Here is a 21,175-nt window from a genome sequence, read left to right as displayed (position 1 = left end):
GGGGGGTAAAGATTGAGTGATTGAGCTGTAACAGGTGCTAGAATAGAGACTTTCCATGTTACTTCATTTATTGTTTACAGCAGTTCTCTGAAATAGTCCCATTTTACAGATGAATTTGCTGAGAGAGGCTTAAGTGCCACTCACGGTTACGTAGATAATGATAAAGGCAGTCTTCAGAGGTTTCTCACTCTAAAATGTAATCTTCCTTTACTCTGCTACATTGTCTGTAAAGTGGGTAGACAGCTATGTAGACAGAGATATGCTCTCTCTCTGTGTCCACCCCCCTACAGACATGCAGACACAATTGTTACTAAAACGCCCGAGACCCAGTTCTAGTGACTAGAATGATCAGAACAGTCTCCAGAGATGCCTGTTCACCTGCCGCAGTGCCCAAAGTGAGCAGTTCAAAAGCAGCCCACCTGGCAAAGCGTCAGCGTTACTCCCCACCTTTCAGACCTCCTTCATCCTTCCCACCTCCACGAAACAAGAGCAGTCCTACCATGAAAAATCGGTGCAAAACAACAGCCACTCTGAAATTACTAGCAGTCTAGAGTAGTAGCTGGAGCAGGAGGTGTGAAGCAAGACCAACAAGAGAGGAATCCGAGCTGTTGAATTTCTAGCTGCGTGTCCTTGGGCAGGTAAATTAACCACTCTGCCCCTCTGCTTCCTCACCCATAAAAGTGGGGTTGAGGGTGGTGTCTACCTCATGGGGCTGGTTGTGAGAATAAAATAAGTGCGTTAAAGAAAAGTGCATGCTTACTACATGCACCCCAATGTTCATAGTGCACTATTTATGCATAGATGTCGATGTTGAATGCATACAAACCCATAGTGCACTAATTATTGTACAGCTTGGAGGCAACTTTAGTGTCCATCGACAGGTGACTGGATAAAGAAGATGTGGTATGTGTGTGTGAATATACATACACAATGGAATACTGCTCAACCATAAAAAGAATGAAGTAATGCCATTTGCAACCACATGGATGAACCTGAAGATTGTTGTACTAAGTGAATTAAGTCAGACAGAGAAAGACAAATAACATGGTATCACTTATATGTGGAGTCTAAAGAAAAAAAAAGAAACAAATGAACTTCTTTACAGATAGAAACAGACTCACAGACATAGAAAACAAACTTGTGATTACCCGGGGCAGAAGTGAGGAGTGGAGGAATAAATTGGGATTTTGAGATTTGCAGATACTAACTACTACATATAAAATAGATAAACAGCAAGGTTCTACTGTCTAGCACAGGGAACTATATTCAATACCTCGTAATAGCCTATAAAAAAAGAATATGAAAAGGAATACACACACACACACACACACACAGACATATGTACAACTGAATCACTATGCTGTACACCAGAAATTAACACAGCATTGTAAACTGACTACATATCAGTAAAATAAATAATCACAAAAACTGAAAAAAAGGAGGGGGGGCTTAGAACAATACTTGGACCGTATGAATCATAACAGCTAACTTGATTTTCTTCCAGTAGAAAACACTCAATAAATACTAAAACTATTATATTTGTTATACTTCATAAGCAGATTTTACCCCTCCCCAAGCTCGTCTGAGGGCTGACCCACAGAGCACAGTCCCAACCCCCAGGCTTTGGTGCCCTTCCTAACGCCTTGTGTTGAGCCTGTTTGTGTGGAGAGAAGGTGGTGTGATCAGTTACTGCTCTGTCTCACTAGACAGCAGGTTCCCAAGGAAGGTGTGTGCCAGTGCAGACTACGTGTAGTGTATTCTCGTTTCCATGTGCTGGGGAAGCTCACTGTTTAAAGGGACTTTTGGGGTCTCTTCATCACTCTTTTCATACTTCCCTCGTAGGACTTCTAACAGCATATTGTAGTGATCTTTTCTCTGTTTTCCTAACCAGACCACAAGCTCCTTAAGGGCAAAGGATTTAATTATGTATTTAATTATGTATTCCCAGTACCTAGTAGAGTGCTTGGCCGTAGTAGCTTTTGTTTATTGACTTACTGAGCAAATGGGAGGATGAGGGAATGGATGTGTGGCTAATTCTTTTAAGTAAATAATCATCTGTGAATTTTGTGTCCGTCTGCATTTTCACACTTTGGGTTTTCTTACAGCAAGAAAGCTGATGAGGTTATTGGTGATCAGAGTATGTCATTATGTAACTCCTCCAATTACTGTCCCACAATGCTTGCATTTGTTTTACCAGTCAAATAATTCATTAATTCTAGTATGCGCCCAGGGTATTTAGTTTAATGGTCAGACCCAAACCAAAAAAAAAAGAAAAGTATGTGTCCTCATGTCCTTCTATACATGTTACATTCTTTTCCAAGCAATGGTAACAGTGGATGTATAAGATTTCAAAAGTATACTTCCAATTGTTAGCGCTCACAATTCTTGAGTTCATATGAAACCATTTAAGAAGAACTCTTGGGTTTCAAAATAGTGTCAGGTTATACAGTGATGTTGTGCTAGAGGTTATCATAGACACCATCCAAAACAGATACTTCACTTTTGTGGATGAGAAAAAGACCCAGAGAGGTGAGTGGTTTGTTCAGGATCACACAGCTCATCAGAAGCTGAGCTGGCCCTGACTTGGGGTCCCCGTCATCTCAGGCCTGTCGCTTTGTGGACCCTGGGGCCAGGATTCTTTGGTGATGTTGATTCTGGAAGATGCAGGATTGGCCCTGTATGTCCAAACCAGCCAAGACACGGGCATGATTTCTGGTTGATTTGGGCTAGCAGCCAATAGAAGAAGACCCCTGTGGTCCACATTAATGCTCTTGGATGTATACAGACCATCCACGTGGCGTTTAACTTTTAAGGTGTTGGAGAAATGCAGGCTAAAGAGATGCAACATCCGAGGGGGACCCAGACACACGCAAAGTCTTCATAATGTCCCTCTGCAATTTTTAAACGTTTGAACTTTAAACTTTAATAAATCACATTGAAGGTTTGATGGAAACAAATTGTAATAAGCAATGGTTCCTTTTTCTCACAATACATTTTTATGTATAGAAGAAGAGGAGGTCGTTTTAAACTCTGCAGTGTAATATCATCCATGTTATTTAAACTAGTATAACATTTGCTCTTTTCCATTTCTGCACCCAGATTCAAAGGATTCCAAGGAGAAGAATAAAATGGAGATCCTGTACATCCTGGTGCCGAGTGTTGCCATCCCCCTGGCCATTGCTTTGCTCTTCTTCTTCATTTGTGTCTGTCGCAATAACCAGAAGTCATCGTCACCACCTGTCCAGAGGCAACCGAAACATGTCAGAGGTCAAAATGTAGAGATGTCAATGTTGAATGCATACAAACCCAAGGTAAGACCAGCAGTATGGAGCTGCATTTGTTCTCTGGACTTCAAGTTAAGGCAGAACTTATAGCCCTCCCAAGCTTAGAAATCAAATGATACAGAGTCAGAAGTTTCTAAGTGCTAGAGCTCCTGTTCAGCATAACCACACATCTCTAACTTTGCCCAAGGCAGCTTGAACGTACTTTCATCAGTTTAACCAGTTGAATGTTGAGCCAGTCACATGACTGCCTTACCGTAGAGTTTGGCCTGCAAGGAATCCTTATGAGATCATCTTTACCAGCCACTTTGGATTCAGAATGAGAACTATTTTTCCAAATTTTAAAGAAGGAAATTCCATACTCTCACAATCAAGCTGAAAGAGATGAACAGAGAGAGAGAGAGAAACTGAAAGTTGTTCACCAACTTCACTGTCAAAAATCCTTCTGATTGCACAACAGTGTGCATGTACTTAACACTACTGTCCACTTAAAATGGACCATTTGATGTTACGTGGTTTTTACCACAATTTTAAAAATCCTTTTCATGTCTAACCTAAACCCCTTTCTCTTTGGTTCGAGCCTATTTTAAGAGAAGTGCTCTCCTTCCTGTAATCTTTGAATGCTTTTTTAGGATAGCCCACCTTAGCCTTCTGCTCTCTGTGCTAAATCAATCCACTTCCTTTTAGCTTTTCCTCCACATCTTTCAATATTTGAGTTGCTCAAGGTCCTGGCAGGAAACCCAGGGTCACTGGCCCTTCCCTGAAATGGAGCACACACCACATCTTGGAGCTGAAATACAACAGAGGCTTTCTCTCCAGAAAGCCAGCACCTCAATCCCAGACCTCTCGGCAAAGAGATTTCATTTAAATAATTTAGGATTCTTGCGTCCACAAAAGCCTGCCTTTTCTTCATATTCCAAGTCCATAGGAACATTCATTCAACAAATATTTATTTTCTCCATGGGTTAGTGACCATATTATTCTTTTGACCCTCACAAAGAGGAGATACATTGTTTTTAATGCAGTTTTAGGGAGAAAAATGCCTTCACACCCAAATCAATCCTTTTACCCAATAAGTAGAGTAGCATCACTGGGCTGACACATAGTCCTCATTTAATTTTATTTTGCTTTGCTGCTGGATTTTTTTTTAATTTAATTTAAGAAGACTTAAAATATTTTTCTACTGCAAAGTCATATTTGTTGGTAAGGTTTTGGGGTTTCTTAAATGCTGAAAATTCATTTTTAAGTCTTCTGTCCCAAGCAAAATCACTGTTCTCTCAAGTGTGAATTTTTACCAGGAAAAAAAAAAAAAAAAAGACCCTGGACACTGTAGAGTTCACTTAGTGTCTTGGGGGAATGCGTGGAGGTGGAGGTTTAACTCTTGACATCCAGGCTGCTAGCGAGGCAACTTATATTCATTGTAGCATGTTATATAACACCACACTTAATTCTTACAAATGTAATAGAGGAAAACAGAAAGGATACTACTATTGCACATTCATGTAGTAATAACTAGTTGACCTTTTACATATCTTGCGACTTCAAGCCTCTAGTGCAATAGTCTTTGTCTATGAGAATCTTTCCCTGTCATTTCTGTTATTAAATGTTAAGGAGCCTTACAAATACCAGAATTCCAGGTAGGAGAGAGACCCAGATCAGTTTGTTTACAGTCATCACTGGGCGGCAGCCACCATCCTGGGGAGGTGGGTTCCTCATATCTGTGGCAGGAATCATAGGAAGAGTCCTTTCCATTTGGGAAAAAATGATCAGTTTTGTAGGTCAGCCTCAATCTGCAACTCAATTCCATTTTTACTGGAGGTTTATTTTGCAACACATGATGTCCAACAGGCATGATGTTTTGGATTTATGTAGTTTTTTAAATAAAGATTTCAGAGAGCTTTGTGGCACAGATAGAGAAAACTAATATATATTGAGTGGTACAAATTATCAGGAACTATTCCAGGAGTTTTTACATTCGTTCTCTCACTTAATCCTCATGCCTATTATAAAAGGTCTGCATTATTATCACTCTAGTACAACCAGGGTAACTGAGACGCCACCCAATTAGGTAGCTTGCCTAAGGTCAAAGAGCTAGTAATTGGAAGGGATGAAGTGTGAACGTTAAGATTTTTCAGGTCTAGGTAAAAGCCCTTGCACTTGCCCAACCTTATGATAACTTTTTCACAGAACAAATCATGCTGGGAAGGGGGATTGAGGGGCCAGGCAGACAACTAAATATGACTCCATTTGGTCACTTTGAGCTGAACACTAGCCACAGGCCTCATCTGGCTTGTGACAGACCTCCTGAAGAGGTCTGGATAACAGTCGCATTATACAGCCCCGGTCCTGCCAGGGACATGTGCAACTTGAGCAGAGCAGTAACGGTCCTTTATTGTCCATGGTCACGGAGACCAATGTAAAATATACTTGGCTACATTTTCCCAAAGATTTGGTGAAGCAAACTTTGTTTTCATCATTTCTGGATCATTTCTGAAATGTGCCTTGCAAAATATTCCCAGTGTCAAGATTTCTCCAACACAAGGCTTAGAATTTAGCCTTAAACAGCTCCCAAGCCCAACAGCTCCCAAGCAATCCCAAATCAGATTGGAAAGGGGAATGGCTCAAGTATCCTTGACTGGGTCAAGAAGGGGAAAGGAAACAACAAAACAAATGCTAACTTTTTTTCCTCCTTACTCTCCTAAGAGATTTGGTTCCAATCAAATTTGAGTTATTCAGCTGTTTGTTTTGGTTCTTACTGAGTGCCTTTCCTGGAAAAAGCACAAAGGACTTTGTAGACCTTAAAGAAAATTCCTCAATGTAAACAGTCAATCTCTAAGACTGCTTTGAAAGGTCAATGACACATAAATATTACATGTACCTATAAAATCTAAAAAGAAGGGACACACATAAGAAAGAAAGAGAGAGGGGGCAAAAAACATCCTGAAAACAAACATCCTACCAGAGTAAAATCAAAAGGATATTTGGAGGCTGGGATGCAAAAGAGGAATGAAGAGTAGAAGCTGGTCTGCCCTGCCCTCATTCTTATTTATCCAAATGAATGTGCCCTTCAGGGTTTAAACTATCTCTTTCCGTCTCTCTCCACTTGTTGAGCTGATTTTACACCCCCACCACCCCTCCCACACCCCACCCCCACCCCGAGTGTTTTGATTAAGAAGAGGCTCCTCTAGGGGATTAGAAATTCATACTCTTCTGCTGGGACAATAGGCAGCCGCAGACAGACTGGCTGCCCGGACCTGGCTTGCGTCCCCAGAGAGGTGGACGGCGCAGTTGGAAGTTAAAACTTTTGATGAGGCACAAGTCTCCTTCTGATCTGTGGGGAAAGAAAGCCAGTGGACCAGAGAGGCATTTTAACTCTGAGCCTTGAACATTCAGGAAATGGAGATGCTCCCCTGGCTCTGCCTCTCACTGCCCTGTGACCCTGAGAAGCCCGTAAGCCTCTCCGTGTCTCAATTTTCTCAGCTGTTCAGGGAAAGAAGTCGACTGCATCCCTGCAGAAGGACGGCTTGTTTATTTTCCTTTTATTCTGTTCAGCAAGAGATGTCAAGCCATTCAGCTGGATTAGATAATCTCCTATCATTTCCATCTTTAAAATCCTCTGACAGGACTCTGGTGATGCAAGAACTAAGTAGGACTTTTATATCTTACATTACACGTTTTACAGTCTGAGTAGGTGATTTTTTTTAAAAGTACTGTGGAAAATGAACCTTCTCCAAGAAGCCTGGAAACCCTAACTTCTCGTCTCTCTGATTCTTTTCCTTTGCCTCCTCCCCAACCTCACCCCCACAACTGTCAGGTGTGAAACACAGAGCAGTCTTGGTGAGGGAAAAAAGCTGTGGGGCTTGCTTCTTGGGGAGTTAGAAAGTCGAGCCTCCCCCTCAAGCCCAGGGTGAGCCCAGTTCTGTCCTTCCCTGTGGGATGCACCTCCATGAGATTTAGACATGCAGAGAGGTTAGGGGGTGGAGAAGCCTGAGGATGAGGGGCAGAAAGACTGGGCGGAGGGCCTATGGGTCAAACTGCACCTCCTGGCTGATACAAGGAACAGTTAGGGGAAAGCAGGACTTGCCTATAGCTTGCTGAAGCTGGTGGCTGTATTTTATTTCTCAACCAACCCTCGTCTCTTGCCAGCTTCTCTGTTTCTTCACTTCCAGATTATTCATCTCTCCTTTGCCTCTCCAGCCAAGATCATTGCTGAACGTCCTGACATGTATGTTCTCTGGGCCTGTCCCTTTTGCTGGCAGCATACTTCCCATCTCAAAATCCCTGCTGCGGTCTGGCCACCCCTCTGAAACTCCTGTCCTTATCCAGTGTCACGACACTCAGTGCTAAAATGTCCTCAACAACTTTTACACTCACTCTTTAAAGCCTTGGTGTCCCAAGGCTTCTGAGCTCATCGTTCTATTGACATGGCCTCTGGGGAATCACCAGTGATGTAATTTAATCCAGTGACCGTTTCCAAGTCTTAGTCCTGTTTAATTTCTCTGGAGCATTCGGCATTCTTAACCACCATCTTGAAATGCTTTTTCTCTTGGCTCCCCTCCTGTCTCCTCCTGCTTCCTTCACTAGTTCTTCTTCTTTTAACTCCCTAATTGGAGCCTCCTCTGATGTTTGTCAGTTCTCTCTCCTCTCTGTCTCATGCTGATTTCATCCTCTGGCATTGCTTATCTCCCACTTGACATAAGGATTCCCCAGTTTGGAAGGACCAATCTCAAGTTATAAAATTCTTCCTCCCGGCACCCAGGAGTCTGTACTTTCTGGGCCTACCTTACCCTTCCAGCCACGTTTGTTCTTAGTTTACTTCTGGGAGGTAGTATGATAAATTTTGAAGATCAAGGATTTAGAGACAGAAAGATATGATTACAAAACGTAGCTCCATTGTTTACTTGCCATGGGAACGTAAGCACACTCTCTGAAACTATAAAACAAGGATACAAACAGTCCTTAAAAAAAGACACTTTTAAATTAAATTGTTTTTATGGAGGTATAATTGACATACATGACATTAGTTTCAGGTGTGTAACATAATGATTCAATATTTTTGTATAGTGCAACATGTTCAAAATACGCCTAGCCAACATCATCATACGTAGTTACAAAATATTTTTTCTTGTGATGAGAACCTTTAAGATTTACTCTCTCAGCAACTTTCAAATATGTAATACAGTATTATTAACTCTATTCACCAGCTGCACATGCCATCTCCATGACTTACTTATTTTATAACTGGAAGTTTGTACCTTTTGACTCCTTTTACCCATTTTGCACCTTCCCTCTTACCCCTCACCTCTAGCAACCACCAATCTGTTCTAAAAGAGATGTCTCTGACATTTCAAAATAGTGTGTCTGGCCCCTCACAGGTACTCAACAGCTAGAGGTTACTATTATTTTTGTTCTGGTGATGATGTGAACAATTACAAACCTTTTGATTAGCTACCAAATGCTGTGTACAGGATACTGCGGGTTGGGGAGGAAGCTATCGGACCCAGCAGCCCACAGCATTAAATGAGGTGAGGACAAGGGAGTCACGGCAAAGATGATAGAGGTAGCCCTTTAGATAGCGCTGGTGTTCCTGTGGGCATCCTCTGGCCCCACGCCCTGTTCACTCCCTCGGGGTGGAGAGGGCCTGGCAGTGAGGCCTGGGAGGCTGCCCAGCACTGCACCTCTGCTTACACCTGTGTCCGTAGAAGCTTTACCTCCAGGAAGGAGCCTCATAATGGGATATGTCAAAACGGGAATCGTGAATAAGCCGAAGTGCTTCACACGCATTACCTCAATAAATCTTTATAATAACCCTCTGAGGTTGGTGCTAGTTTGAGCCTGATTTGGGGAGTGAGAAAACTGAGGCTTGAGATGAAGAGTTTGCCCAAAGGCACACAGCTAGTAAGTGGCAGAGCCAAGACTCGAACCCAGGTCTGCCCGGGTCCAGAGCTCAAGGGTTCCCCATTTCACTCTACTCCTTCATTGCCAGGCTGACTGAAACACACAAGCCTAAGTTACGAGCGCGTGGTGGCTCAGGCTGACGTTAAAATCACTGGCATCTGTTCCAGGCAGAATAGAACCTCTCCTGTTGACATTAATAGAGTAACTCCACCACAGAATCAACCCTGGCCACCACCACCAGGCATTCAGATGAGCCATCGGAAAGTTACATTATAAAGAACTGTTTCTGAAGTGAAATCACTTCCAGAGAAGTGCCGCTGAACTCTGAGCAAACATGGCAACCTCTTGGTTGAAACTCCCTCAAGAATTCGACTGCGTGAGCCAGGGGGCACTTAGTACGGCTGTCGTCCTTGAAAATGTCCATAACCTCCCCAGATAAAATGGTCGTGGCCTTTAAGCTTTCAGAATGCAGTCATTTCTGTTTATGAGTGGAGTCGGTTGTTTCACAACTCGAATGCTGTTTACCTAAGAACAAGTAAAATGCATAAGAAAGGAAGACAGGTTTTGGAGTCAAGGAGATTCCTGTCAACAGCCAAGTCCAGATACTAAAAAAAAATTTTTTTTTTTTTAAATCTCAATTTCATATACTCTCCAGGGCTTCTGTGCCCAACTCAGGTGAAGGCTGCTGTTGAAAGGTTTTGTTCACTTATCCCAGTCAACCAATGGGACCAACAAGGCTCAACCAGAGAGCAATTATGCCTTGACATTCCACTTTGACACCAATGGGCCTCATGCTTTTCAAACTGCAGAGTCCTCTGAAGATCAGATGAAAACTACCACTAATTCCCAGAAAAGTGCTCCATCTTTGGGGCCAGACATAGTTGGAGCTGAATCTTGGCATCGCCACTTAACAGTTGTGCCTCCTTGGGCAAGCTGCTTAGCCACTGAATGCCTTCATTTCTTGATCCATAAAGTGGGGAAGTCATAGTATGAATCTCATGGGTTTGTGATGAGGATTAAATGAGTTGATGCCCGAAGCCCTGAGAAAGCAGATGAGGGAGTGTCGTCTAGTCATGAGGAAGACAGACTCTGGAGTTTGAATTTGCAGCCTGCTAGTTGTGGGATCGCTTAACTACTCTGTTCCTCAGATTCTCCATCTGTAAAATGGGGTTAATGGTCATAGCAACCAATTCCATAGGGTTATTGTGAGGATGAAAAGAATTAATATGTGTAAAGCACTTTCAGCCTAACACATAAACACTTCTCACCAAAAATCATAGCCATTATTACCATCTCAGTGTCTGGCACGTGGCAGGTATTCAATACATGGTATCTGTTATTAAGCTCAGATTACAGACACCTAGAATAGGAGCTATGTCCTCTCTCCTCGTGGTTCTTGCATGGTTTCTCATCTCCTATTCTGTGTGTATACTCTTTGGTGTTTAGTATATACAGTATCAGTTGACTGACTGATATAATCAGCTACTAAAATATATCCCACACAATTGGCTGCCCATGAAAATAGAATAAACTGATGACACGGCCCAAGCTATAGAGTGATTTCTATTTCAAAAGCTTGAATCTCTCTAAGACAGTAGCCATGCAGAGTATAACCCAGTAAAATACCGGTCGGTGGTTCTTGTATTTTTCTCTGGCTGGCATTTCCCAAGCAGAGTGTTACTGTTTCTGCCTTGTGTCAGAATTGCTCAAGCAAGTTCTTCAGAGACACTGTGGTCATTCATCATGTAGATAGCAAGAACCCAGACACTCAGTAACTATCTGATCCAGAAAGTCATATTCTTTTTTTTTTTCTGAAAGCTATGTTCATTTATTCCAGTGGTTCTCTCATTTATTCCAGTCCAAGAGCATCCTTATCACCTGGGAACTTGTCAGAACTGCAGAATCTGACTTACAGAATTAGAAACTCGGAGAATAAGGCAATCTGTGGTTCACCAAGCCCTGTGGGGGGTTCCAGTGCTGCTCTGGTGCAGACTCTGCTGGTTAGTACTTGAGAGTCAGAGCGTAAGTCCCCAGGGAATACAGTTCTCAGAGAAAACTGTGCTTGCAAAAAGAAACAGACCTGGTAATGTCTTGCTATTACCCAGAATACCCCTCTAATTTCAGCAAGGCCAGGATCTGCTTCATTATTCCTCTAATAAGACTGAGGACAAATGCCCCTGTGTGGGGTCTGCTCTCTTCCTGCAGATACTTGTGTCCAACTAGAATCGGCAAATGTAGAACAAAAGAGAGTTGTAAAACGGCAGCCGTCCCAGGGCGTGAGGGATGGGAAAGGCACAAGTACAGGCTGCAAAGACTACAGGGGGAGGTTTGGGTCCGCTGTGGGAGTATCAGCCTTAGTCCTTTTCCAGCACCTGCTATTCGAGCCACCTTCCTGTCCCAGAGAACTGTTCTGGGCTCTGGTTCCCTCCACCCTCACGTGGCTCTGCTTTTTATCTGTGTGTCTATTTCAAGTTGGACTCAAACGCAGAGCAATCAGTCATACACTGTTCAGGTTACAGGTGAAAAGTCACAGAGCAGGATCTGTGCTGCACGCAAATGTTGGTGGTCATTGCAAAGTCCTCCTCTCGTCTCCTATGGTAATCTCTTAGGGCAAGTGAGCGGGAAGCGGCAGTCCAGTCGCAAGCTGTGTCACCCAGAGGAGTCATTTCAAGTGTGTTATCGCCTAAGGTGTAATTTCCCAAAAGTGAAAAGAGAGAAAATTCCTGAGGCTGCCCTCCTTTTCATCTGCCATCTACATAATTACAATTTTTAAAAAGTCTACACATGGTTCATTGCTTTCATACCTAAAGTTAATGGCTCTAAAAGGGGCACCTGTCCCCACTTAGTATTGATCACACAGGTGAGAGAGCCACCAACATCCGCCGGGCCTCTCTAGCAGCTCTTTAGACGGGACTGCAAGACTCGCGTCGGACCCACATCTCATGACTCACGTCTCAGATGTTCTCTCATTTCCTTCTGTGAAGAGCTCATGTAAACTCGAATACAGTTGCTGTTCAAAAATTCCTCGAGGCAGAAGCACAATCAGATTTTAGAATCCTGTATCAACTTCTACATCCAACTTTGATTTTTCTCCTCCCACCCCCCTAACCCCGCCGCACAAATTTATATAATTTTTTAAAACCGCACTGAGGCAGATGTGTGTTTACTTTGAGGAGTAAAAATGTTAACATTTAAACTGAAAGCCTGTTTCAGTTTTAAGGTACTTAATTGCCTTACAGCATATAATAAACGGAGCCCATCCTGTCATTCAACTAATGGAGGGAGTGATAAAGAGATAGGAGCCCAGGACCCTATTCATTCCAGTTTTCCTTTGTACTTGGTTTACTTTGGCATCGTGCCTCATGTGTATTTTACACTTCTTTACATTTTGTACATCCCTGTATGACAAATACTTGTCAAACAAAAACTAAACAGATTTATAACCCCTTAACTTGAAATGAGCCAAAATTGAACTGCCAAAACTTTATGACTTCATTTTCTTTCATAGTTTTCCACTACATTGGTTCAAACAGACAAACCCCACTTGAGGTCAAGCAGAGGTCATTTCACTTTCATTACGAAAATATAATTTACAATATGCCAGACCTAAACAAGTTTAGCCTAAAGGGTTTGTATAATGTAAACCATCTGCTCCTCAACAATACAGCTAATTTCCTGCCGTCACCGTACAGTCTACTGACTGCTTCTTTAAGGGTTTTTATGCTTTTTTAACTAGTTCGGGATTTATGTGAAATTTGAAAATGAGTCTCTAGTTAAGACTCATTTGTACCAAATAACTTGAGCATTTTAAAAATGCAAATCACTGTGCAAATTGTTCCCCTGAAACCAAGCTCTGAGCAGGTTTTTCTGTTTTGTTTTTTTTTTTCTTCTGGCTCTTTCTATTACCGGCTGCTGCACAGGTGTTCCAAGGAAAGGTTTTGGGAAATCTGCCTTTTTAGTTACTTTACGTGCTTCTTTCCAAAGCACATCCCCAAATTTGGTTATGACCAGCTCTGGTGAACTACTCCTTCCTTCAATTGGCTGCAGAAGACGTGGGACTCTCTGCTGTCTGGCCCGCCGGGTATTGGTGACATGTGACAAGACTCACTTTGAGTCAAAATGTACTTTGTCATGGGTCTGAACAGGGAGAAAACAGTTATCATTCCACAGAGTGACCACACACGGAAGGCCGACCTCATAGCCCTGCAAGGTGTCAGGCCCCAGGCTGAGCCTCCAGCGACGTGCTGTGTCCAGCTGGGCTTGCCGGCCAGCAGGCTTCTCTGGTTTCAAACAGAAGGCCTTATACACGCAAGTGCAGCTCTTTTTGGCTCTCCTAAAAATTCTTGATACTTTTCTAAGCCTCTTTCTCCATCTGTAAAATGGCAAGAGTAGGAGTTCTTCTTCCAAAGGCAAATACCAGAGAACTAATTTGCTTACCTCAGTGGAGGGGAATGCAGCCGGCCTTCTTCGCTGTGAAGCCCCAGGGGCCATGTGTCAGGCCAGCGCCAAAGTCCTGTCCACCTCCTCTTCTCTTCCCGTCCCCACAGGCTTGGCCGGCTTGCTTCCTTTTCCCATCTGCCACCATCCACTCTTCCACCTCCGTCTGCATCTCCCAGAACCCTCAGAGGAGCAGGCCACAGGCCACTCAAATTCTTGCCCACCCTTGGGCTCCAAAACAAACTCTGTCATTTTTAAAGAATTAAAAAAACAAAAACAAAAACCAACAACTACCGGAGAACAGAGAAAGATTAACAAGAAGAAACTTAAACATTTATTTTAAACATAGAATTGTAGAAGACTATCTAGAACTATGTAAGGCTTTAAATGGATCTAAGTCATTTGCATTGACTCTGCTTTCTGGATTACTTCCCTAATAAGGACAGTAAAATTGATTTAAAGAGCACTTATTAGGTGGAAATTACTTTCATGCATTGTTACATTTCATCCCTACTGCAATTATGGAAGCTAGATACTACATTATTTCATAGATTTGGAAATAGAGGTTAAAAGCTAACAAACTCACCGAAGGTCAGCCATCTAATGAATAGGTTCTTTCCCACAGGGTTGGGGTAGTCAGTGAGTTAATATTTGTTAAGTAGTTAGAACAGTGTCTGGCACATAGTAAGTTGTCTATAAATATTAACTATTCTTAATAGAAAGCAGCAGGTCCAAGATGCAAATTCAGATTTGTGTGAGTCCAAAGGTCACATGGCTTGAATTGCCCCACCCTGCCTATGGGTTAACCTTGGCAGGGAAGGGGAAGGAGGCCTAACTCCTCATGAGATCAGTCTACTATTCCTTGGGTTTCGTTCCTAATTCCCGGTTTCCCTCAAAAGTAGTTTATTACTCAGTCCCTCACCCTTCTCTGCCACCAAAAGCATGAGGATCCTGTTTAGGTCGAAAAGTAAATAATACTGTCCGTGCCATTCACGGGACTTTCACATAAATTGGATTCATTTACGTCATTAGGAAAAGTTCTGTTGGAAATCCCTATCTTAATGTCATGTGGGGAAAATTCACCCCGGATTATTCTGCCCATGAAAGCAAAATCATTGAAGGGCTTCAAGAGAAAAGAGTAGGATTGGTTCACCTGGTTACTTCTCCTGTCACCCACATCCTGTTCTCCCAAATGAAGTCCCTCGCACCCACGGAATCCAGACCCTAGAAGCCAAAGGAAAAAGAGTGAAGCAACCGTGACTGTAGAAGGAATTTCCTGGGTTCAATCAGTTGGAAAGATATGTCTTATGTTTTTAAATTATTCACTTTTTTCATTGCTAATATGTTCACCTGGTTCATAAATGTAAAGAGGTCAGAAAGCATGAAGTGAAAAATCTCCCCCGTCTGCCTCCCGCCACCCACCAGTGCCCACTTCCATATTGATCCAGGAACCACTGCTGTTTCCTGAGCATCCTTTCAGAGTTTCTTTATGCCTGTGGAAAGAAATATGAATATATTTGTTCTTTTTCTCCTCTGCTTTCATACAAAAGCAGCATACAGCATTCACTGTTCTTTTACATTTTATTTTTAACTTAGGATTTTGGAGATCTTTCCATATCAGTACATAGAAAGTGTCCTCATTTGTTCTTACAGCTTTATAATATTCTGTTTACTGGCTCCACCACAATTAATTTAATCATTCTCCACTAAATAGACAGGTTATTTCTAGGGTATTTCTAATCTTTTGCTGTTACAAAGAATACTATAATTACTAGGACTGGATTAATAAGCTTTAATTTCCTGAATGTTTAAAGCAATGGGTTGCCGTTATTTTCAGCGGAAGTAACTGTACTATAAAGTATTCACAGGAGAGAGGGTATAGTTCAGGGGTAGAAGTGCATGCCTAGCATGCACGAGGTCCTGGGTTCAATCCCTAGTACCTCAATTAAGTTAGATAAATAAATAAATAAACCTAATTACCTCCTCCCCCCAAAAAAAAACAACAAAAAAAATTTTTTAAGACTCCATAAAATCTACTTTAACAAATCAGTGAGACCTATATAAAATAAGGTATTATTTACATGGAGGAATTAAAGTTTCAAAAATTTTAAACTCCATAAAATCTACTTTAACAAATCAGTGAGACCTATATAAAATAAGGTATTATTTACATGGAGGAATTAAAGTTTCAAAATCCTCAATTCTATTTTGTCCTTTTAAGTGGGTATTTTGCTGCAAGTTTATTTACACTTACCATTAGGCTGATGGGCATTTTGCCCTGGAAAATATCAGCCTAGAACAGAACTAATCATCATGAATTTTAGATTAGTGGAGTTTGGTTTAGAGAAATGTTTTACTTAATTTTCTAAACTGTTGCTTTAAACTCTGTATGGAGCGCTCTGAATTCCATATGTATTTGCAAAATTGTCAGCTTCATTTGGGATACTCACCACAGCAGTATTCTTTTTCTAAAAAATAAGGATTGAAAGTGCATTTAAAGGGATTATTTTAAAAATCAGTTTATGAACAAACGTATTGCTTTTATGACTTTTTTCCTAACAAATTAGATTAAATGTCAGGGTAGATTTCAGGTGAATTTCAAAAATAGTAAAAACACATGACATAATAGACATTTACTGTCAAGATCAAATGTCACAATTTAATACTTACTTTCATTGTGAGCTGGATGCTTTCTCCTGTCTGTTTTAAGATCAATCAGTAAACAACCCACTTGCAAAGCCATAGATAATCAGTTGGTATGAAGGGCAATGCCTGCCTTCAAAAGATTTAAATCTGATTGAGAGGACAAAATATATTCATAGGAAGAAAAGCAACAGCAAGGTAATATTAGCTAAAGGTTAAATAGCATGAAGTTCACAAGAACCCTATGAGGTAAGTATAATTGTTATCATCCCATTTTATAGATGGGGGAATTGAGGCACAGGGTGGTTAAATACTGTAACCAGGGTCACACAGCTGGTAAGTGGAAAGGGCAGGATTCAGACTCAAATTGTCTGGCTGCGGAGGTCATGCATGTAACCAGCCACCTCACTGTGTCTTGCACATAGCAGCATTCAGACCACAAAGCCAAAAGGGTTCCAGATGAGGCAACGACCAGAGTGGTCAGGGAGAGTTTCAGAGCAAGGATTTGATAAATAGAGAGGAGCACATTCCAAACCTCCCCACTTCCACTATGAACACCTCAGGACAGTCTTTTGTTTTGGTTTCTCTGGCTTTCAGCTCAATATATACCTTAAAAATAGGAGAGCATTGGAAGAACAAAAATATTAGGCAAGAATGTGCATGGTGCTTGCATGTGGACACTGAGGAGAACTGTTTAACCAAAGTGAGGCCATCACTTAGAGATGTAGCAAGAATAGAACCAAATCACAATCACTCCAAGTGCCAGGCTAAGAATTCAAGGCTGTATCCTCTTGCAGCAGTGCTTCTCGCACGCTGACATTCACTGAAATCACCAGGGGTCTTGTTAAATGCAGATCCAGATTCCATAGGTCTGAGGTGGGCCCAAGGGTCTGCATTTGTAGTGCGCTTCAGGTGATCCTGATGTGGCTGGTCTCAAGACCACACTTGGGATAGCAAGACTCTAGGCAGCAGCAGAAAACCATTGTTGGAGCAGGGGGTATGGATGGGGAGATAGGGGAGTGATGGACAGAAATTTGCCCATGGCACTTCCTCCAAGTTGCCGCCAACAATTTTAAAGACTTATAGGTGTACGATGTTGTATTTAATTTAATTTATAGAGCCTTTCTCAATATGCCCAACCCCTCCTTTCAGATGCCAGGATGTCTTGTCTTAAGAAGTGTTTTAAACCACTCTTTTCCTTTCTCTTGTACAGAGCAAGGCAAAAGAACTGCCTCTTTCCGCTGTACGTTTTATGGAAGAATTGGGTGAATGTGCCCTTGGAAAGATCTATAAGGGCCACCTCTACCTCCCAGGCATGGACCATGCTCAGTTAGTTGCTATAAAGACCTTGAAAGACTATAACAACCCCCAGCAATGGACAGAATTTCAGCAGGAAGCCTCTCTGATGGCTGAACTACACCACCCCAATATTGTCTGCCTTCTAGGGGCCGTCACCCAGGAACAGCCTGTGTGTATGCTTTTTGAGTATATGAATCAGGGAGATCTGCATGAGTTCCTCATCATGCGGTCCCCACACTCAGATGTTGGCTGTAGCAGTGATGAAGACGGGACTGTAAAATCCAGCCTGGATCACGGAGATTTTCTACACATTGCAATTCAGATTGCAGCCGGCATGGAGTACCTGTCTAGTCACTTCTTTGTCCATAAGGACCTTGCAGCTCGCAATATTTTAATCGGAGAGCAACTTCACGTAAAGATTTCAGACCTTGGGCTTTCCAGAGAAATATACTCCGCTGATTACTACAGGGTACAGAGTAAGTCTTTGCTGCCCATTCGTTGGATGCCCCCTGAAGCCATTATGTATGGCAAATTCTCTTCCGATTCAGATATCTGGTCTTTTGGGGTTGTCTTGTGGGAGATTTTCAGTTTTGGACTCCAGCCATACTATGGATTTAGTAACCAGGAAGTGATCGAAATGGTGAGAAAACGACAGCTGTTACCATGCTCTGAAGACTGCCCACCCAGAATGTACAGCCTCATGACGGAGTGTTGGAATGAGATTCCTTCCAGGAGACCAAGATTTAAAGATATTCACGTCCGGCTTCGGTCCTGGGAGGGGCTCTCAAGTCACACCAGCTCAACTACTCCTTCGGGCGGAAATGCCACCACGCAGACGACCTCCCTTAGTGCCAGCCCAGTGAGTAATCTCAGTAACCCCAGGTATCCCAATTATATGTTCCCGAGCCAGGGTATTACACCACAGGGCCAGATTGCTGGTTTCATCAGCCCACCGATACCTCAGAACCAGCGGTTCATCCCCATCAATGGATACCCAATACCTCCTGGATACGCAGCATTTCCAGCTGCCCACTATCAGCCACCAGGTCCTCCCAGAGTGATCCAGCACTGCCCACCTCCCAAGAGTCGGTCCCCGAGCAGTGCCAGTGGGTCAACTAGTACTGGTCATGTGACCAGCTTGCCTTCATCAGGATCCAATCAGGAAGCAAATATTCCCTTACTCCCACACATGTCGATTCCAAATCATCCCAGTGGAATGGGTATCACCGTTTTTGGCAACAAATCTCAAAAACCCTACAAAATAGACTCAAAGCAACCATCTTTGCTAGGAGACTCCAACATTCATGGACACACCGAATCAATGATTTCTGCAGATCTGTAAAATGCACACAACTTTTGTAAATGTGGTATACAGGAAAAACTAGAAAGTCGTAGAAAAGATTTATATTCAAATGTTTTTATTAAAGTAAGGTTCTCATTTAGCAGACATTGCAACAAGTATCTTCTGTGAAGTTTAACTGTGTCTTACCAAGCAGGGCAGACACCAGCCAGAAAAAAAACACACTGTGGGATTAATACTCCATCAGGGTGTATGCCATGGCGTTGGGATTGGTACATCTGGTTTCAAGTACTGAAAACTGCAAACCAGTGAAGAGGAAAAGAACCTTATGATTAAGCATGAAACCAAAAAGGAAAGTTAAACAGTGCTTTGTGTATTCACCTTTGGTCGCCATGACTGGTCGTGCCCCAAAATGTATATACCGTAGCATTTGTCTACCTGCTGCCTTTTCTTCAGGACAGATGTTCAGGAATTATGTTGACTCAATTTAGACTCTATGCGTGTTTGTATGGAAGTGATGTTCAGAATCAATGAGGACACTTTAGGCCAAATTTAAAATCCCAGATGGAAACGAGCCATAAGACAAATGTAAGTTTCCCTGAAGCCTTCTACTCAGTGGGGCTTCTTTGGGAAGGTGCAGAGTGTGCCTCTCTGTGAATCTCCTCTGCTGATCATGAAGGCCTTTTCCACAGTGTGTTTACACAAGCCCTTGAAATCACATAGGACATAGATCATAAGAAGGCTAGATGTGGATGCTAAAATTGATCGTTGGTTGATAGTTCACTTTGTTGCATTAGAAATGAGGCACCAAAGGCAGCACAGTCAGGAAAATGGCCCCTTGGCCTAGATCAGCATCCATGGGAAAGGAACAAGGGTTCCCATGGGGACAGCCTCACAGGAGCGTCCCTGGACCAATCATATTGAAGCATAGCGGCGTGGCTATAGACCAGCCCATCAGTGCTTGCATGCTCCTGCTTATGAGTTGTCCAAGGTATTGGAGTGCTCACCATCACTGGACTCTGGGGAAGCAGGAAGCTCTGTGACAGCAGTATCTAGTTAATCTAAAGTTTCTCTCACTTTTTTTTTCCTGATCTGGAAATGTTCACAGATTTTATTCCAGCACCAAGAGTTATGACAATTTATTCATAGAGTTACTTGGAATCCAAAGACTATGAATTCTATTTTGCAAAATATTTCAGCATTAAAAAAGAAAACAAGTACTGAGTTCTCACTTCAAAGAGTACTATGAGCTGAATTTTTTAAGCTGGTATACAGGAGCAACATGATCATTTTCACCTTAGAGGAAGGTATCAAATGTGCATCTCATGTCTTACCTGTTAGCTGTCTTTTGCCAAGTTTAGAATTCTTAGGGGTTTCAAGTTCTGTATAGGAAGGAATGTTATGATTGATTTTTCTCTTGTTAAAAAACAGTGCTCCTTTCTTCTAAGAACAGTGTCTCAAAGTCTCAATTTTTTTATTTTACAGCTAAAGAGACTTTATAAAGAGACTTACAGGATATAAAGTAATTCCCGGAAATGATACTTGATGAGGAGAATGTAAGAGAATTAGAAGCACGTTGACGTTTCAATTTTGTTTTAAAAAAAATTCAAAAATGGATGAGAAATCAAGGAAATATGTTTACCAAAATGTGTGGCAGTTTTCCCAAATACTGAATCTTCAAACAACAAACATGGACTTATAGGTACTGTGAACTCAAAGAATTGGCTATATTCAGATTTATTGGAAGATAAATTAAGGCTTTTGGGGGGCATACATAAGCTGATTCAGAAGTTACATTTCTTAACTTTAGGTAGAGGAGAATATTTGTATCCTTTTGTTGCTATGCAACTGTTTAATGATGAAGATTCAAACCACAATTTTGTATATCATACGACAATCAATTGTTTTCCAAGAATATTTATTATTTTAAGTAAACACAATTTCAGTGAATCTGAGTTTTTCTAGGAGTCCCTTAAAGGGAAATTAGCATTCCATGAGCCAGTAAAATATCTTCTCTGGAAAAACATTACTATGGTTAAAAAATAATTCCAGTTAGTTTTTTTTTATAAAGAATTATAACATTTATTTTGAACATTTTATAATTACTGAAGTCATTAAAGTTAGCAAGCGAAATTTCAAAACCACTTGTAATAATGTATTTTATAAAGCACTGTGATACTATATAACACAGTCCCTTTTGTATTAAAATAGTATTTTTTTCACAGACTGAAAAATATCTTTTGCTTTGTTGACAGTGTTTTGTAAGATGACTTTATTTTCAGATCTTTTCCCTTTTTTGCACAAAACTATGTTTATG

The 21,175-nt window shown here is 41.7% G+C and overlaps 1 protein-coding gene and 1 long non-coding RNA gene across 5 annotated transcripts in view; one reads left to right on the top strand and one right to left on the bottom strand.

Moving 5' to 3' along the window:
* ROR1 (receptor tyrosine kinase like orphan receptor 1) overlaps nucleotides 1-20,333 on the top strand; it is a 165,999-nt gene extending 145,666 nt beyond the window's left edge. Inside the window, exons 7-8 of the mRNA XM_064493507.1 lie at nucleotides 3,100-3,311; nucleotides 17,473-20,333. Coding sequence (XP_064349577.1) covers nucleotides 3,100-3,311; nucleotides 17,473-18,900 — 1,640 coding nt within the window. The 3' untranslated portion in view covers nucleotides 18,901-20,333. The remainder of the gene's footprint in view (nucleotides 1-3,099; nucleotides 3,312-17,472) is intronic.
* On the bottom strand, nucleotides 3,173-14,237 carry LOC116156903 (uncharacterized). 4 transcript variants are annotated; one of them, XR_010383800.1, is made up of 5 exons: nucleotides 13,617-13,907; nucleotides 11,984-12,203; nucleotides 8,069-8,214; nucleotides 3,538-3,656; nucleotides 3,173-3,237 (listed from the first exon to the last, which is right to left on the bottom strand). It is a non-coding gene; the product is annotated as an uncharacterized LOC116156903 (long non-coding RNA). The 4 variants fall into 4 exon arrangements; XR_010383802.1 differs by lacking the exons at nucleotides 8,069-8,214; nucleotides 11,984-12,203 and adding an exon at nucleotides 14,203-14,237 and having other exon boundaries at nucleotides 13,617-13,861; XR_010383801.1 differs by lacking the exon at nucleotides 8,069-8,214.
* Nucleotides 20,334-21,175: the final 842 nt, after the last annotated feature.

This window comes from Camelus dromedarius, chromosome 14 (assembly GCF_036321535.1).
Source record: "Camelus dromedarius isolate mCamDro1 chromosome 14, mCamDro1.pat, whole genome shotgun sequence".
Classification (NCBI taxonomy): Eukaryota; Metazoa; Chordata; class Mammalia; order Artiodactyla; family Camelidae; genus Camelus; species Camelus dromedarius.
This window is presented reverse-complemented; position numbering and strand designations above follow the sequence as displayed.